General features: G+C 39.7%; 1 protein-coding gene across 2 annotated transcripts in view; it reads left to right on the forward strand.

The window, feature by feature from the left end:
- LOC149160948 (integral membrane protein (Protein of unknown function DUF92, transmembrane)) overlaps window positions 1-17,755 on the forward strand; it is a 122,792-nt gene that overhangs the window by 101,320 nt on the left and 3,717 nt on the right. For both annotated transcript variants that reach the window (XM_089436842.1, XM_089436841.1), the window contains exon 3: window positions 4,070-4,193. In XM_089436842.1, coding sequence (XP_089292968.1) covers window positions 4,070-4,193 — 124 coding nt within the window. The remainder of the gene's footprint in view (window positions 1-4,069; window positions 4,194-17,755) is intronic.

Here is a 17,755-nt window from a genome sequence, read left to right on the forward strand (position 1 = left end):
GTACTCACTGCCTCTCTGCTATGCACTCATCGGACTTGAGAAACTTCCTTCCGGCCTTACTATCCATGCCCCTCTCTCACTGCTTCGATTTCACTGAATCACCTCTGACAACTGATTGTTGCTACTCTGGAGTTTGATTTCCCAGAAAAATTGAATTCCTTGTCTCTCAAGTGTGCTCTCCAACCCCCATTGAATTTATTCTTATAATCTCTCGTTGAGGCTTCAACAACCAAGATTAAAACATAATCGATGGCTAAGATTAATTAGAATTCGATTCATGTCTTCTTCTAGAAGATTTTCACCATGACTTAATTAATACCCTTTAATTAATCAGTTTTCTTAAGTTTGGACTTCGGTCCCATTAAGAAAAAGATTAATTATTTTAATTAAGTCGTCTCTAGGTGGAATTTCCAGAAATGATTTTTGGGTTTTGGAGAATACATGTATTCTAGCCTCTCCACAAAGTTTTGTGGCTAGAACACATCTGATGCTACAAAAACCAACAGAGTAGTTATCAATGACCTCATCCCAAAAGGTTTTAGTGACATTGCAATCACACAAAAGATGTTGAACCATTTTTACTTTGTCAGAATGATTAGAGTACAACCATGCGTGGCCAGCCAATAACCACATGCGCTCCAGAAAGGGCCCATCCTTTGAGTCAGCCTCCTTTAACCAGGGAAACCCTTGTGTCATAACACTGAGGTGCACTATATCTATTATGAACATAATTGACATAATTAGACCTAGTTAATTAATAGGTGCCTCTTTCAAACAGTCACAACTCTTTACATTACCTATCCCTTCAACTTCTATTTATGCAACTCACCGTTGTATTGTATATCACCATCTCATTCCAATATTAAACAATTATCATCTTTTATCCTTAATGGATTTCTCATTGCTGCCCTCTTTGTTTTGGATATTTGATTGAATGAACCAGCTAGGTCATAGTAGTGGTATCAGAGCCCAGGCTTGGTCTAGGTAGATCCAGGAAAAGAGAGACCCCATTAGTTCTGTTGAAGACTGGCAATTTATGCTGCATAGATCATGAAAAGAATAAAAACTAACAGAAAGTTCTGCTCCACAATAACACAGAAAACAGTCCCAGCACCAACCTTTGTATAATTGAAGTTCTCAGCGGAGAGTCATGGTAGTATAATAAGTACTATCAGAAAGATAATGTATAGATAGATTTAGTTGGCCTAAAAATCTGCAGGACTCGTCACTGAAGCCACTGCAAGAATGGATTAATCCACCATAATAAAAATGGCTATTGATCTCACATAAAAGGAACTGACACACAAATAACCCATCAGTGCCACATTCATCGCTATGAGAAGGGTGAGAAATGCATTCACTAATGAAAAGGAGTCAAACTAAGTTATGGTCCTGTGCATGCCATGATGAATCCATGATGATCTGCTGTTTCCCGCATCTGCTGTCCTGTGCTGCAGTCAAACACTGACCTTCCTTGTGATGTCTTCTCACATTGACCTTCTTACATTTACGTTTAGCTTTTCATTCAATCTGCGTTCCATGATGTTTCATCACAGCTGTCTGTATCCACATGACTGTACTTGTTCCCCGTGCCTCTCATCTATGAGATAACCCTCCCGGATGTCTACAATGAGGCTTTGATACCATAAAGAAATTTACAATCAGAAAATACAAGCAGATCACAATTGCAGAAAACAGAGCCAAAGCCTGATTATGTTATATTCCAATATGTTTACTATTCTTTTGTATATCATAAATGACATCAACACGAAGGGTCTCCTGGGAGATGAATTGCCAAGGGACAATTGGCAACTATTCAATAAGTCATTTTTAATAAATGTGTCTTGTTTATTATTAACTTAAATCTTTTCGAAACTGCATATAATAATATGATCATCATATAAATATTCTGTTATGATTTAGTGGTGACGTTTGATATCTAGCAACTAGAAGTCATGAACTGACAACTTTTTAGTGATGGTTTCCATCCTCAACCTGATCTTGGCTGAAGGCCATGGTTGGATGAACCAAGATTTGAGATGGTAGGGTCCATTAACCTTGAGAAACTGAACATAAAATGTTTCTGTTTTGAACATTTTTTCTTCATATTCAGAAATTTTGTTTTTTTTGGTTAGCTTGACCCATGGGGTATTTGAACCTTGAATCTTATAGTTTACATAATATTTAAGAACACGACGATCGCAAATTGAGCTGCCCCCCGTGGGTTTCTTCACATTCAGATTTATGCTTTGTGGTTTTCCTCAGTTTCTTCTGTTTTTAGGACAAACTGCCTTTTCTCATTTGGGTATACATTTTCTAGGAACTCTCTTATTGTTGATTTGAGGTAGTAACGGATGTACTCTAGCCATGAAAATTGGTGGAGAGGCTAAAGCACATGAGATTTCCAAGACCTAGAAATGGTTTGGGGAAATTTTGCTCGGTGAAGGAGATATTAAAATAATTAATATTTTTAATGGGTTCCTAAGTCTAAACTTAGGAAAATAAAAATATTAATGGGTATTAATATAAAACTGGGTTAGAATGTTCTATAGGACATGGATCAAGCCAAATTTAATCTTAGCCGTTGATTAGAGATGTAATTTTGACCTTTGAAGACTCAACAGAAAAAGTATAAGAGGAGGCATGAGGGTTAGTTGGAGTTACACCAGAGTGATCAGTTAGTTCGATTTTCTACAGCGGGGTTTGCTAAGAGAAATCGAACCAGTGATCAGAGTTGCAGCGAGGGGCAGTGAGTACGAGGGAGAGAGGTAGAGATAGTGTCGGAAGATCAGCGCAGAGGTAGAGAGGCAGATGCAGTGCTAGAGGGAGCCACGCAGAGGCCAACAGTGACTGCGCAGAGGCCAAAAGGCCCTGCATCACCCACGCAGAGGCTGCGTAAGTGACACAGAGGGCCAGAGAGGTTACATAGAGCCTCAGAGGGCTGATGCAGAGGCCAGGAGGGCTGACGCAGTGCTTCAGATTGTGCTGGAGAGGGTTTCGTTGCGCAGACTTTCAGAATATCTGCTTCCGATGAGAGGTATTATTGCCAAATTATTTATCTCTGCCGGGTGAGTCAGTTTGGCACTCAGTGTAATCAAGAAAAGATGCTTAATAATAAAACCCTCAGAACTGCTGCATCGATTTTCCCAAGTTGGATTTTTTCGGGGACGATTGTCCAAAAATAACGGTGTCCCTTGTGTGCTTGACTATTTCTTTCAACTGTTGATCTGTAGATGGTTGAGACTGTATTGTTTTTATTTCAGTATTTATATGGTTAAATAACTTGTTAGTAATTAAACAAATAGGCGAAATAAACGAGAGAATACAGATAAAATTTCTAATGGGTAATACTTAGGAATTTCAACACTTATATGTCCACTGGCTTCTCTTAGACAGTTTGTAGCAAACTCCTAATGTTTGTTCATTCACCGGGAGTTTTCATGTCCATTGCTTGAACAATTATGCATCTGATGTTTTCCTGCTTACGAATGCTACTGCTTCATATGGTGATACACTAGGAATTTCCATGTCTAATGCGTTAACAATTGCACATCACATTATTTGATGCTTAAGAATCATACTACTTCATATGGTTATCTTGCTGACGTACTTTTGTTTTTTTAGTATTCTATCCATAGAACCTACATATTTATTACAAATATTCTGATCTACCCAGAAAGTTTATTAGAATCTAATAGGATGTTGGATCTTCTAAAACCATGTAGTAATTAGTTGGATTTGTACACATAAACTTGTTCTGGTATAAAGTTAAATAGTATGGCATGAAAAAAATGCAAAAGAATCGTCATTAGTAGAGAATCTTCAACGATCTTATTACTGAATAGTCCAACAAAGAGCCCAAGTTTGTAACACTAGAAATAATATCATTCTACAGTTTAATTGCAGAAGTTCCTCTTTTGGGATGGTTTGGCAAAGTGCATTCTCTTAAATAGATACGAGTTGGAGAATAAATTCATTATGTTTGATGCTTTGGTGAAGAGTAGCAATAATGACTTTTATTTGAGACTCCCTATGTTATTGGCAATAAAATTTGGTCAATTGCAATCAGGTACCTTATCACAAACCTTTCAGTAGTTCCCAGGGGAACAGAAGGAGCTGTTAGTATCGAAGGAACTCTTGCTGGGTTAGTTGCATCCATACTACTTGCATATACTTGCTGTCTTATGGGTCAGGTAAAATTATTATCTCTACTAAATTGGTTGGTTTTGTGGGCACTATTTCCATTTCCATGTCATTCTTGTCTATGGATAAAACAAACTACCCTTAATTTCTCTCCTATTTATTTCCCTTATATTCCACATGGTAAGCATGCACATTTAGTAGATATGCTATACATCTGAGGAAAGCCTGCTTAAAAAAGGAACAAAGAAGGAAAGGTTGATTAGTGTTAGTAGCCAAAGGTGCATAAGACCACTGTAAAAGTTTATCATAATACTTTATTTATATAGGCATTAAATGGAAAAGACCACATGATCATCTTTAGAGACCAGAAACAAGAAACTAAAAATTGATTAATGTACATAATAACATAAAAGATTATGTCCTTGAACAAATTTAATATCAATTGCTGAAGGGCCTAGTGGCTGTTCAATGAAATGCCAGGAATAAGGTTAGCGACCCCAGATGGTGGGCTAAATATATATCTTGATGAAAATTGACAAGTTCCATGATAATTCAGTTTTTTGAAGAGTATCATCAAATTGCATGGTCTCCTGATCTATCTCGCTTGAATTTCATTGGATGTATGAGGGTTGAGACGTAGGCTACAATAATTTGTTCTAACGTCCACTGCCAATGAATGGTGAATCGGTGATAGATGTTAGTAATACACTAGAGTGTTAGATAGTCTCTAAGATAAGGCTTCTTGTTGGGGGCACCCTCTCAAACAAGCTCCGTTTGAGTTTGAAAGTTACTCGATAGGTAGGGAACCTTTTTGATTGTTTTTTCTGTGTTTCTATTCTAATCAAGTTGTTAGTTCCTACGTGGGATTTCATGGATAGGGTGGGGCTACTTCATTATTGGATCTTGAAGTTGCATCTTTTGAATGCTAGAACTCTATGTTGGTAAAGTGCAAGCTCATGAATGATGAAATCTAAGTACCTCTTAATTGGGAACTAGGTGAAAGTAGGAAATGCATTACAGTTTCACACGAGAGAGCAGCATCTACTTTCATCCTCACAGTAGATATAATATTAGAACATTATGTAATGATCTATCTCTTGATTGAAGAACATTAATTGGCATGTTCAAGAATCTTTCTCCATAAAATGTCTAGTCTCATTTTAATATTTTATAGATGCTGTAAGTATGCTTGAAGTTTATTGAGTGCGTGTGTGACCTATTGAGGTGTGCATCCATAGTCTATTGTGGTATGTGTGCACAGCTAGAACGTGGCATGCATTGTTGGAATTCAGTGTGTCAAATGTTGTATAGGTTTCGCAAGTGCAATTCATTGTGCCTTGACCTTGCCTATCATTGGCGATGGGTTGTGTTGTTATGAACCAAACTAGTTCATTTAATAGAATATCCAAAATAAATAGGACAATGACAAGAAATTTATGAAGGATAAAGATAATTATTGTTTAATACTGAAATGAAATGATGATATACAATACAAAGGTGAGTTGTATAAACAAAACTTTGAGGGGTATAGGTGTCATAAAGAGTTGTGACTATTTGAAAGAAACACCTATCAATTAACTAGTTTAAGTATGTTAATTATGTTCATAACATGTCACTCCTTAAGATGTTAAAGCAAATTCAAGCATTGACGTGAACAATATATGTTGACCATGAGTCAATAGTTAGTCATATTTTTGGCTTGATACACAAAAATCTCTATTTGTTGTCATGAAGATAGGCAACTAAATTCACTGAGCAATCAAGACATTATCGTACATACAACATGGTTCAAGAAATAGTGAGTAGATTATGATGCAACAAGAGTAATGCATCATGAATCTAATTCTTGGAATTCAGCTAGTGACAGAGTCTCCAATTAAGCTTGACTAATATTTATAGGATTGTCATGGACACAAGATTAGTGATTGGGTCTTTCTGTTAAATTATCCTAAAACTGGTTATCTAAGCAAAAAGATCAGATCTAGTTACTTGCTAGAATTATTAACTCTTGCATGCAGCAGAAAACGAGAAAATAAATCGCACATAGTGCACGATTATTTTTGTTCTTCTAGATCAGTTCATCATTTAAAATTATCTTCAGAACTTACAAGAGCTCTCTTACAGGGAGAATGGCTCTGAGAAACGAATCAAATGAATAACAAACCTGAAAATTTCAGTTTGAATGGAAATCAAGGCAGCCTGCTCTACAAATATATACGGCTGTACAAAATCCATACGGACAACTGTATGATCTGCTCTGTTGGGCTGTGTGGCTGCTCTTTCCTTGCTGCTGACTAGCTATGTTGAAAAATGGCAACAAGAAATTCCAGTTTAATTTGTCCTTGAATCAAACTGTGAATTAAAATTGAATTCTATTTTCATAGCAACTTATAAATAGTTACTTAAGTTAAATTGACTTAATTAGCTTAGGAACTTTGAGTTGGAAGTCTTTCTGTAGTCATGTATATGTTCTCCCTAAAGTTTAGGGGTCCAGGATGAGTTTATTTGAGTTGTAAGTAGATAACTTAGTTTGACTAAGTTATAGACAGTTAAATTAGTTCTAACTGTTGGTTGAACTAGTAAAGGTCTAGTAGTGAGTTGGTGCACTGGTGCATTCTTAGTGCTACTCCAACTAACTGAAGATTCCCCCATGAGAAACTCATGCATGTAAGTTCAAAGAAAGACCCAATTGAGACTAGAGTGTAGGGACAATGTACTATCAGTGGTAGAATGATCTGAGTTGTACAAAGCATGCATGCTATCATAAGAGGACCTAGATTTGGATTACATAGTTATCGAAGAAGGAATTCCCAATTAAATATGGGCTATTCCTCTCAGGAATTGCGCAAGGAAATAGGGGCTCAACAGGCAACAAAAAATGGCTAAGTGTTGGTCAGTGTGGGTTTGTGAGGCAGAGTGTTGATCATACTTTTGTAGGAATTGTTCTTGTGAGAAAAAGATTTGAATTATCACTTAGATTTCTGATTAATGCAATAGATAATCGAGGTTTTGAGCAGTGGCTTTCCCCAGAGAAACAATTGTATTATGTGTCTTCGATTATCTTTCTTTTGACGATTATTGTTTTCATCGATCTATTGGTTTTCGTTGTTTAAAGAGTAGAGTAGATTCTTGTCTTGTGTTTTAGTATATTACATGAGCTGTGAATCTACAGGAAAATCTACATGGATGATGGTATCGGAGCTGAAGACAATATACTAGAGGATATTTTGAAGTTTTGAGTTTTGGGTTATAGGTGAAATTCGAATTTGCATACATACATCAGAATCGACAAATGGCTTTTTACGGGTTGAGGCTCGAGTATGCCTTGGAAGGCAACTCAAATTATATAGCCTGGAAGGATAGGATGGAGGCTGTATTGGAGGATAATGGCCTCAAGGAATTTGTTGATCAAGACATTCCTAAGCTAGCAGCATCCGATGCATAGAATATGGCCGAATGGAAGAAGTGTGTGGTGAAGGCGAGGTAGATAATCCTTGAGGGAGTTTGAGACCACATTGTTTCGAGTCTCCATGGAAAGGAAACTCCGTATGCTGCGTGGAAAGCATTGATGGACCTATTCCAGAACAACAGTGACCATAGGAAGTTGGCAGTGAAAGATAAACTTCGAAAAATCAAGATGGAGAAAGGCGAGACCATTCCAAAATACTTGACCAAGTTCACTCACTATTGTGATGAGCTTGGAAGTGTTGGAATAACCATTGCCGAGGATGATATGGTGAGCCTAGCTCTCCTAGGCCTTCCCAAGAGTTGGAATAGCTATCAGGACTCTGTCAATGGGAGGGAGAAGCTGCCAGATTGGGAACGATTGTGGTCGGATTTGATGCAGGAGGAGATCAGAAGGAACACTAGAGATGGTTCCTCATCAAAGACTGATGATGAGGAAAACTGTGCCTTATCGAGTAAGGCAAGGAAAGGGAAATGGAAGGCGTCCCATTCCAAATCGGATTCTTGCCATGGAGGTAAGAAGAAAGACATGTCGAAAGTTAAGTGCTTTCATTGTCATGAGCTGGGACATTTTGCTACAAACTGTCTGCTCAAGAAGTCCAAGAAGAAGTCCTCAGGAGGAGCGGCGGGTGAGGCTTTGGCCTCTCAATTCGAATTGGACTTTACTCTCATTGCATGCATGGTGTCATCAATGATGGGTAGTGTATGGTACCTTGACAGTGGAGCTTCATTCCACATGACTGGTGACAAGGAGTTGTTCAGTGACCTGGAGGAGAAGGATCTCTAGATGCATATCGAGATGGGTGATGATGGGAGGTATAATGCTATTGGATTGGGAACGATTACTTTTCAGAGGGAGCATGGTGCTCCTCTCACCTTGAGAGATGTTATGTATGTGCTCGGGTTGAAGAAGAACTTAGTATCGGTCGCCATTTTTGAGGATAGAGGCTATGATGTGATTTTTTTGAAAGGAAAGGCGTTCCTTCGACACATAGCCACAGGTCAGGTAAATAAGATAGGGATTCAAGTTAAGAATCTCTATAAGTTGGAGGTAGAGGATTGTGCTGCTTTGAGCACGAAAGCAGAGAAGGTGCAGAGCCGAGATGTTGGCGAGTTGTGGCACATGTGATTGGGTCACTTGCATCATGGGGCTTTGAAAATCATGCAGTAGATCTCTACTGGTCTTCCCAAAGGTACGCTAGAGCAAGTTGATACATGCAAGGGGTGTACTTTGGGAAAATACACCAAGGCTTCCTTTCACGACAGAGACAATCGAGTAGAGGCGATTCTAGAGTGAGTCCATTCAGATGTGTGTGGACCATTCTCGATAACATCCACGACCAAACACAGGTATTATGTTATATTTGTTGACGACTTTTCTTGTAAATGTTGGATATTTTTCATGTAGAAGAAGGATCAAACTTTCACAAAGTTTTGTGAATTTAAAGCATTGGTTGAGAAAGAGTCTAGCAAGAAGGTTAAAGCTCTGAGGAGTGATAACGATGGTGAGTATGTCTCAAATGAGTTTAAGAACTTCTGTCCGACAAAAGGGATTAACCGGGAGTTGACGACACCCCATAACCCATAGCAGAATGGAGTGGCCGAGAGGAAGAACAAAAGCATTGTAGGGGCAGCACGAGGGATGTAGCATGATTAGGGCCTACCACTAAACTTGTGGGCTGAGGTATGCAACACAATAGTTTATTTATAGAACCATAGCCCACATTAGATTCTTGGGATGAAGACACCAGAGCAGGCTTATTCTGGTAAGAGACCAGATGTTGGCACTTCAACATTTTTGGGTCATCCGTATATTGCCATGTGACCAAAGATGCATGGAAGAAGCTTGAGTCGACGAAAAGGTTGGGGATATTTGTGGGGTACACTGATACTCCTCACAACTATTGGGTATACTTGCCGACCAACAGGATGACACTGGTTCGCAGGGATGTCAGATTCGATGAGGAGAAGACCATGCGAGTTTCCCTTGAGAGGGAGCTTGAGCTACATGCAGTTGAGGAGCTTTTAGCTCTTAAGGTTGAGGAGCCTCAAATTGATGTGGAGCAACCACATGCAAAGGATCTGGGAGTGGAGACATCCACTCAGGTAGAGTCTTCCAGAGATGGGAGAAAGCGCACCAGAGAGGCTGACAGGTTATTACATGATGCACGGGAGAATGTGGGAGCACCCACATCTTAGCACAGGCAGAGGAGGTCACCTGAGAGGTACACTGGATACATGGCTCTTATGAGCGGATGTGTTGAGATAGAGCCATCTTCCTTTGAGGAGGCAGTGCAACAACCGGTTTGGGTTGATGCCATGGTGGAGGAGTATGACTCCATAGTTCGTAACAGTGTTTGGGATGTGGTCCTGAGACCGAAGGCAAGTCAGTGGTGAGCTCCCGATGGATTTACAAGGTAAAGCAGGCTGCAAAGAGTAGTGTGGAGAAGCATAAGGCCAGGTTTGTGGCCCGTGGCTTTTCACAAGTAGAGGGGATTGACTATGATGAAACCTTTGCTCCTGTTGCAAGGTACTCATCGATCATCCTGAGACCGGAGGCAAGTCAGTGGTGAACTCCCGATGGATTTACAAGGTAAAGCAGGCTGCAAAGAGTAGTGTGGAGAAGCATAAGGCCAGGTTTGTGGCCCGTGGCTTTTCACAAGTAGAGGGGATTGACTATGATGAAACCTTTGCTCCTGTTGCAAGGTACTCATCGATCAGATCTATATTGGCACTATCAGTGCAGATGGGTTGCAAGAGACATCAACTGGATGTAAAGACAACCTTCCTTAATGGCATGATTGAGGAAGATGTGTACATAGAGCAGTCGAAATGTTTTGAGACCTTCGATCATGAGTCGCATGTGTGCCAGCTCAAGAGAGCTTTGTATGCGCTGAAGCAAGCACCCCGTGCTTGGTACGCCAGGATTGATAGCTACTTCACCGGGTTGGGCTTCACTAAGAGTGAAGAGGACGCGAAACTCTACCTCATAGTGGTGAAAGGTAGATCGTTGATCTTTGGGTTATATGTCGACGATTGATTTTGACAAGTGATGATTAGATGATCAAGTCTTGCAAGGAGGATCTTGCAAGCGAGTTTGAGATGAAGGACATGGGGCTCATGCATTACTTTCTGGGCATGGAAGTATGGCAGGGTGATGGGGAGTTGTTTGTGTCTCAAGGCAAGTATGCCAATGAGATACTCAGGAGGTTTTGCGTGGAGAGAAACAAGCCCATGGAGACTCCTCTAGCAAGTAACTGGAGGAAGGAGGATGCTACTTTAGGGGAAGTAGTGGAAGCTACTGTTTACAGGCAGCTTGTGGGTTCACTCATGTATTTGGTGAACACATGACCGAATATGTGTTATGTAGTTAACCAGCTTAGTCAAGCGATGGTTAGGCCTACCAAGCTGTATTGGAAGGCGACAAATCATGTATTGAGATACCTCAAGGGCACTACTCAGTATGGATTGTGGTACAGACGGACAGAGGGAGTGAAGCTTCAAGGCTTCACCGATGCAGATTGGGCAGGGAGTCCATCCGACAGGAAGAGCACATCAGGAGGGATCTTTAGTATTGGGTCAACAGCAGTTTCTTGGTACAATAGAAAACAAAGATCGGTTGCACATAGTATCAAAGCTGAAGATAGTATACTAGAGGAGATTTCGAAGTTTTGAGTTTTGGGTTATAGGTGAAATTCGAATTTGCAATACATACTTCAAGATCGGCAAAGGGCTTTCTACGGGTTGAGGCTCGAGTATGCCTTGGAAGGCAACTTGAATTATATAAGCTGGAAGGATAGGATGGAGGCTGTGCTGGAGGATAATGGCCTCAAGGAATTCGTTGATCAAGACATTCCTAAGGCAGTAGCATCAGATGCACAAAATTTGGCTGAATGGAAGAAGTGTGTGGCGAAGGCGAGGGAGTTAGAGACCACATTGTCTCGAGACTCCATGGGAATGAAACTCCTTATGTTGTGGAAAGCATTTACGGACCTATTCTAGAACAACAGTCACCATAGGAAGTTGGCATTGAAACAGAGCCATCTTCCTTTGAGGAGGTAGTGCAACAACCGGTTTGGGTCGATGCCATGGTGGAGGAGTATGACTCCATAGTTCATAATAGTGTTTGGGATGTGGTCCCGAGACCAGAGGACAAGTCAGTGGTGAGCTTACGATGGATTTACAAGGTAAAGCAAGCTGCAGATGGTAATGTGGAGAAGCATAAGGCCAGGTTTGTGGCCCGTGGCTTTTCACAGGTAAAGGGGATTGACTATGATGAGACCTTTGCCCTTGTTGCAAGGTACTCATCGATCGGATCTATATTGGTACTATTAGCGTAGATGGGTTGGAAGATATGTCAGATGGATGTAAAGACAACCTTCCTTAATGGCATGATTGAGGAAGAGGTGTACATAGAGCAACCTAAAGGTTTTGAGACCTTCGACGGTGAGTCACATGCGTGCCGGCTCAAGAGAGCGTTGTATGGGCTGAAGCAAGCACCTTGTGCTTGGTACGCTAGGATTGATAGCTACTTCACTGGGTTGGGCTTCACCAAGAGTGAAGTGGATGTGAACCTGTACCACATAGTGGTGGAAAACAAATTGTTGATCATTGTGTTATATGTTGGTGATTTGATTTTGATGGGTGATGATCTGCTGATCATGTCTTGCAAGGAGAATCTTGCAAGAGAGTTTGAGATGAAGGACATTGGGCTCATGCATTACTTTCGGGGCATGGAAGTATGGCAGGGTGATGGGAGAGCTGTTTGTGTCTCAGGGCAAGTATGCCAACAAGATACTCAAGAGGTTTTGCATGGAGAGAAGCAAACCCATGGAGACTCCTTTAGCAGGTAACTGGAGGAAGGAGGATGCTACTTTAGGGGAAGTAGTGGAAGCTACTGTTTATAGGTAGCTTGTGAGTTCACTCATGTATTTGGTGAACACACGACGGGATATGTGCTATGCAGTTAACCGACTTAGTCAAACGATGGTTAGGCCTACCAAGTTGTATTGGAAGTCGGCAAAGCATGTGTTGAGATACCTCAAGGGCACTACTCAGTATGGATTATGGTACAAACTGACAGAGGGAGTGAAGCTTCAAGGCTTCACCGGTGCAGATTGGGCTGGGAGTCAATCCGACAAGAAGAGCACACTAGGAGGGATCTCCAGTATTGGGTCAACAATAGTTTCTTGGTACAACATGAAACAAAGATTGGTTGCACTCAGGTGGACAGAGGTAGAGTACATGGATGCAAGTCAGGTAACATGTGAGGTCATTTGGATGAGGAAGATTCTGGTTGGTTTGTTTGGTCAACAAATGGATCCAGTTGTGATTTATTGCGATAATCAGAGTTGTATCAGACTCTCTAAAAATGCAGTTTTTCATGATCTGTTCAAGCATATAGATATCCGATATCATCATCTTAGAGATTGTGTATTGAGGCAAATTATGTTGTTGGAGTACATTCCCACGGAGGAGCAAGATGCTGACATTTTGACAAAGGGTTGGAAGATATGTCAGATGGATGTAAAGACAACCTTCCTTAATGGCATGATTGAGGAAGAGGTGTACATAGAGCAACCTAAAGGCTTTGAGACCTTCGACGGTGAGTCACATGCGTGCCGGCTCAAGAGAGCGTTGTATGGGCTGAAGCAAGCACCTTGTGCTTGGTACGCTAGGATTGATAGCTACTTCACTGGGTTGGGCTTCACCAAGAGTGAAGTGGATGTGAACCTGTACCACATAGTGGTGGAAAACAAATTGTTGATCATTGTGTTATATGTTGGTGATTTGATTTTGATAGGTGATGATCTGCTGATCATGTCTTGCAAGGAGAATCTTGCAAGAGAGTTTGAGATGAAGGACATTGGGCTCATGCATTACTTTCTGGGCATGGAAGTATGGCAGGGTGATGGGAGAGCTGTTTGTGTCTCAGGGCAAGTATGCCAACAAGATACTCAGGAGGTTTTGCATGGAGAGAAGCAAACCCATGGAGACTCCTTTAGCAGGTAACTGGAGGAAGGAGGATGCTACTTTAGGGGAAGTAGTGGAAGCTACTGTTTATAGGTAGCTTGTGAGTTCACTCATGTATTTGGTGAACACACGACGGGATATGTGCTATGCAGTTAACCGACTTAGTCAAACGATGGTTAGGCCTACGAAATTGTATTGGAAGTCGGCAAAGCATGTGTTGAGATACCTCAAGGGCACTACTCAGTATGGATTATGGTACAAACTGACAGAGGGAGTGAAGCTTCAAGGCTTCACCGGTGCAGATTGGGCAGGGAGTCAATCCGACAAGAAGAGCACACTAGGAGGGACCTCCAGTATTGGGTCAACAATAGTTTCTTGGTACAACATGAAACAAAGATTGGTTGCACTCAGTTGGACAGAGGCAGAGTACATGGATGCAAGTCAGGCAACACGTGAGGTCATTTGGATGAGGAAGATTCTGGTTGGTTTGTTTGGTCAACAAATGGATCCAGTTGTGATTTATTGCTATAATCAGAGTTGTATCAGACTCTCTAAAAATGCAGTTTTTCATGTTCTGTCCAAGCATATAGATATCCGATATCATCATCTTAGAGATTGTGTATTGAGGCAAATTATGTTGTTGGAGTACATTCCCACGGAGGAGCAAGATGCTGACATTTTGACAAAGGCATTGTCAAGATGTAAATTCGAGTTTCACAGAGATAAGATCGGTGTAGCTGATAATCTCTTTCTTGTTGAGAGAGAGTGTTGAAAAATGGCAACAAGAAATTCCAGTTTAATTTGTCCTTGAATTAAATTGTTAATTAAAATCAAATTCTATTCTCATAGCAACTTGTAAATAATTAATTAAGTTAAATTGATTTAATTAGCTTAGGAATTTCGAGTTGGAAGTCTTTTTGTAGTCAAGTATATGTTCTCCCAAAATTTTAGGGGTCCAGGATGAGTTTATTTGAGTTTTAATTAGATAACTCAGTCAAAGTTTGACTGAGTTATAGACAGTTAAACTAGTTCTAATTGTTGGTGGAACTAGTAGAGGTCTAGTAGTGAGTTGGTGCCAGTGTTACTTGGGAGCGGGAGCGAAAACGGGTGCGAGAGCGACATTTTCAAACATCCCGGTTTGGGAGCGAATCCCGCAGCGTTTTTTTTATATAATATATATATTTTTTATATTTTGATACATATATGTCAACAAAAACATGTAGAATTATGAATTAGATATAAAAAAACATTAAAAAAAACATAGATTGAACCATATAACAACAATCGTCTAGAAGTTCTAATCTTCATCAACCACGTCCACAAGTTAGTAACATAGTAACATACAACATATTGGGTCTCGTGATTCATCGATCTTAAAGTTCCAAGCTTTCAAAATTCAATATATACATTTATCATCATTGATCACCAAAGTTGTACTTGTAAGCTAAGTATAACCATTACAACAAATAATATCTAACATGAAATGAAATGTTATAAAATGAAACGAAACAACTTTCAACTTTCATGAAGCATCATATTCATAATTCATTACTAATGAGTTATAATTGCCAACTTCAAACTTAAATTGTCATATATTGTTTAAAAAAATATCATAATAAATATGATAGAGTCTTTAGTTATAAAAACTACTAGAAACTAGAAAAGACAAGTAAATTGCTTATGCTTGGGCCTCTTGCCACCACGAGAAATGTCTAGGTTTTTAGTCTTGTTGGAAAATCAAGATCTTTGTCATTAATATCACCCTCTAAGCATTAATATCCAGAGGTATCTTTGTCATTACCTCTGTATCTATATAGGGATCTTTGTCATTAAAATCACCCTCTAAGAATTAACATAAGATAGAAAAAGCATAGCATGTCAAGTCAAGATTTTGTTTGAGTGATGCGTACATTTTTAGGAGGGTCATGATAGAGGAGTTCGACAACCAATGTCACTAACATCAAGGTACATAGAGGGATTGGTGCTCTTGATTAAATACGAGTTCCATACCCTAATACATGACAAAATTCAATGGAAACATTCCAATCTTGAAATCTTGAAAAACTGATAAGTTTGCTGGATTTTGAATGAAATCCAAAATTCTACTTTCTCCATATGAAATCCAATGAGGTCGGAACCACTCTCAAACATCCTGAGTCATTTCATGGTAATGTTAAAAATTTAAGTAAAAGGATGAAAATGAAGATTACCATGAATCACATATCAATACTAGGGCCATAGGCTTGATTATTAAGTTGCCCTACTCAAGACTTATTTGTTTCTTTGAAAAAAATTTGCATTTGGAACATTAATGCAATTTTTTTTTGCAAAAAGGCTAAACGCTCCCGAAAAGGTAGGGAGCATGCTCCCGACCCGCTCCTGAGTCTCTCCCGATTGGAGCGCGGATTGGGAGCGGGATCTGGGGGGTGGGGCTCCCCCGCAACATTGGTTGGTGCACTCGTACATCCTCAGTGCTACTCCAACTACTTGAAGATTCCCTCATGATAAACTCATGCATGTTAGTTCAGAGAAAGACCCAGTTGAGACTAGAGTGCAGGGACACTGTACTACAAGTTGTAGAATGATCCGAGTTGTACAGATTGTGCATGCAATCAGAAGAGGACCTAGATTTGGATTGCGCAGTCATGGAAGAAGGAATTCCCAATTAAATATGGGCTATACCTCCCAAGAATTGCGCAAGGAAGTAGGGGCTCAGTAGGCAGCAGAAATTGGCTAAGTGTTGGTCAGTGCGGACCTGTGAGGCAGAGAGTTGATCATACTTGTGCATGAATTGTTCTTGTGAGAACAAGCTTTGTATTATCGCTCAGATTTTGATTAATGCAATAGATAGTCGAGGTTTTGAGCAGTGGCTTTCCCCAGAGAAACAATTGTGTTATGTGTCTTTGATTGTCTTCCTCTTGTCGATTATTGTTTTCATCGATTTATTGGTTTCTGTTGTATAAAGAGTAGAGTAAATTCTTGTCTTGTGTTTTAGTACATTACATGAGCTGTGAATCTACAGGAAAATCTACAGGCTGCCTTCTCCTTGCTTAAGACTAGATGCCTTCTCCTTGTTGAACTGCTGCTGAAATCCTCGCCAATAGCTGAAAATCAGATTTCTGATTTTTTCCTTCACTCACGTGACTTTCAAAATGAATGCTCTCTGTGTCTTTGTCCTTTTCCTTCTACTTTTATAACTTGGCATGAGCCAAAAATGTAATCTTCTACGGTTAAGATCTAACTGTGAGATCAATGCCTTACTTTTAATTGAATAATTAAGTGACCCACTTTAGTCACTTTATTAATTGAAAGTTACTTTAATAAAAAATGTTCAATTTTATTAATTAATTAATAAAGTAAACTTCTAGAAAAATCGTAGGATACATTTAATGACGATTTCCATAAGTGGACACTCTCATGGAAATAACTGACTCAATATAAACATTGACACTTCCTCCATACTTGTTGATTTATCTTCTAATGAAATTAGTCGAACTTTGATTTTATCATCATTTCTATGCTCAAACAAAGTCTCTTCAATCCTTGGGGAACCAACATCAATTTGAAAAGAAGGGCCTAAAACTTCATTACTGGATGTAGTGTGTATTTGTTGAAATGATGGTAAAATTCACCCATGGTTATTTGCTCGTATGGCTAAGTGTTCACATTACTGTATTCCTTGGTTATGGTTTAATATCCAACCTAGTCAACATTATTTCATATTATTCTAGGTGGCAAGGTTGACCGAGGCATTTATGTGGCTCTATAACCCCATTATAGGGTAAAGGTACTCCACCTCATAAGTTCTGTATATATACACACCCATGATTTATTTGTAACATCATATTGATTCATTAGTGATTGGTTCCTTAGACTACAAGCACCTAGTTCTTGTGTTTCTCTTGTTCAAGGGCTCATCTTCTCTTCTCTTTGATTGGTTATGCTGATTTAGGGATTGTTGGTTGGTTCAATTTGATTCTTGTTTATCTCTTGTGATCTCAACATGGTATCAAAGTGGGGGTGAACCTCACTTTAAGCTTGGGCTGATTTTGTTCTCCAACATACTTATATCATGGCATTTTGTTAAAATTGGAAACTAGGGCCAAACTCCACATGGGTCATCTTATTTATGACGACTGATATTTTTCTTGGATTCCTCCCTCTGAGAGGTGTA

The sequence above is a fragment of the Pinus tabuliformis genome, chromosome 5_2 (genome assembly GCF_031772625.1).
Source record: "Pinus tabuliformis cultivar Carrire ecotype Pingquan chromosome 5_2, CPIR1, whole genome shotgun sequence".
Lineage (NCBI taxonomy): Eukaryota > Viridiplantae > Streptophyta > Pinopsida > Pinales > Pinaceae > Pinus > Pinus tabuliformis.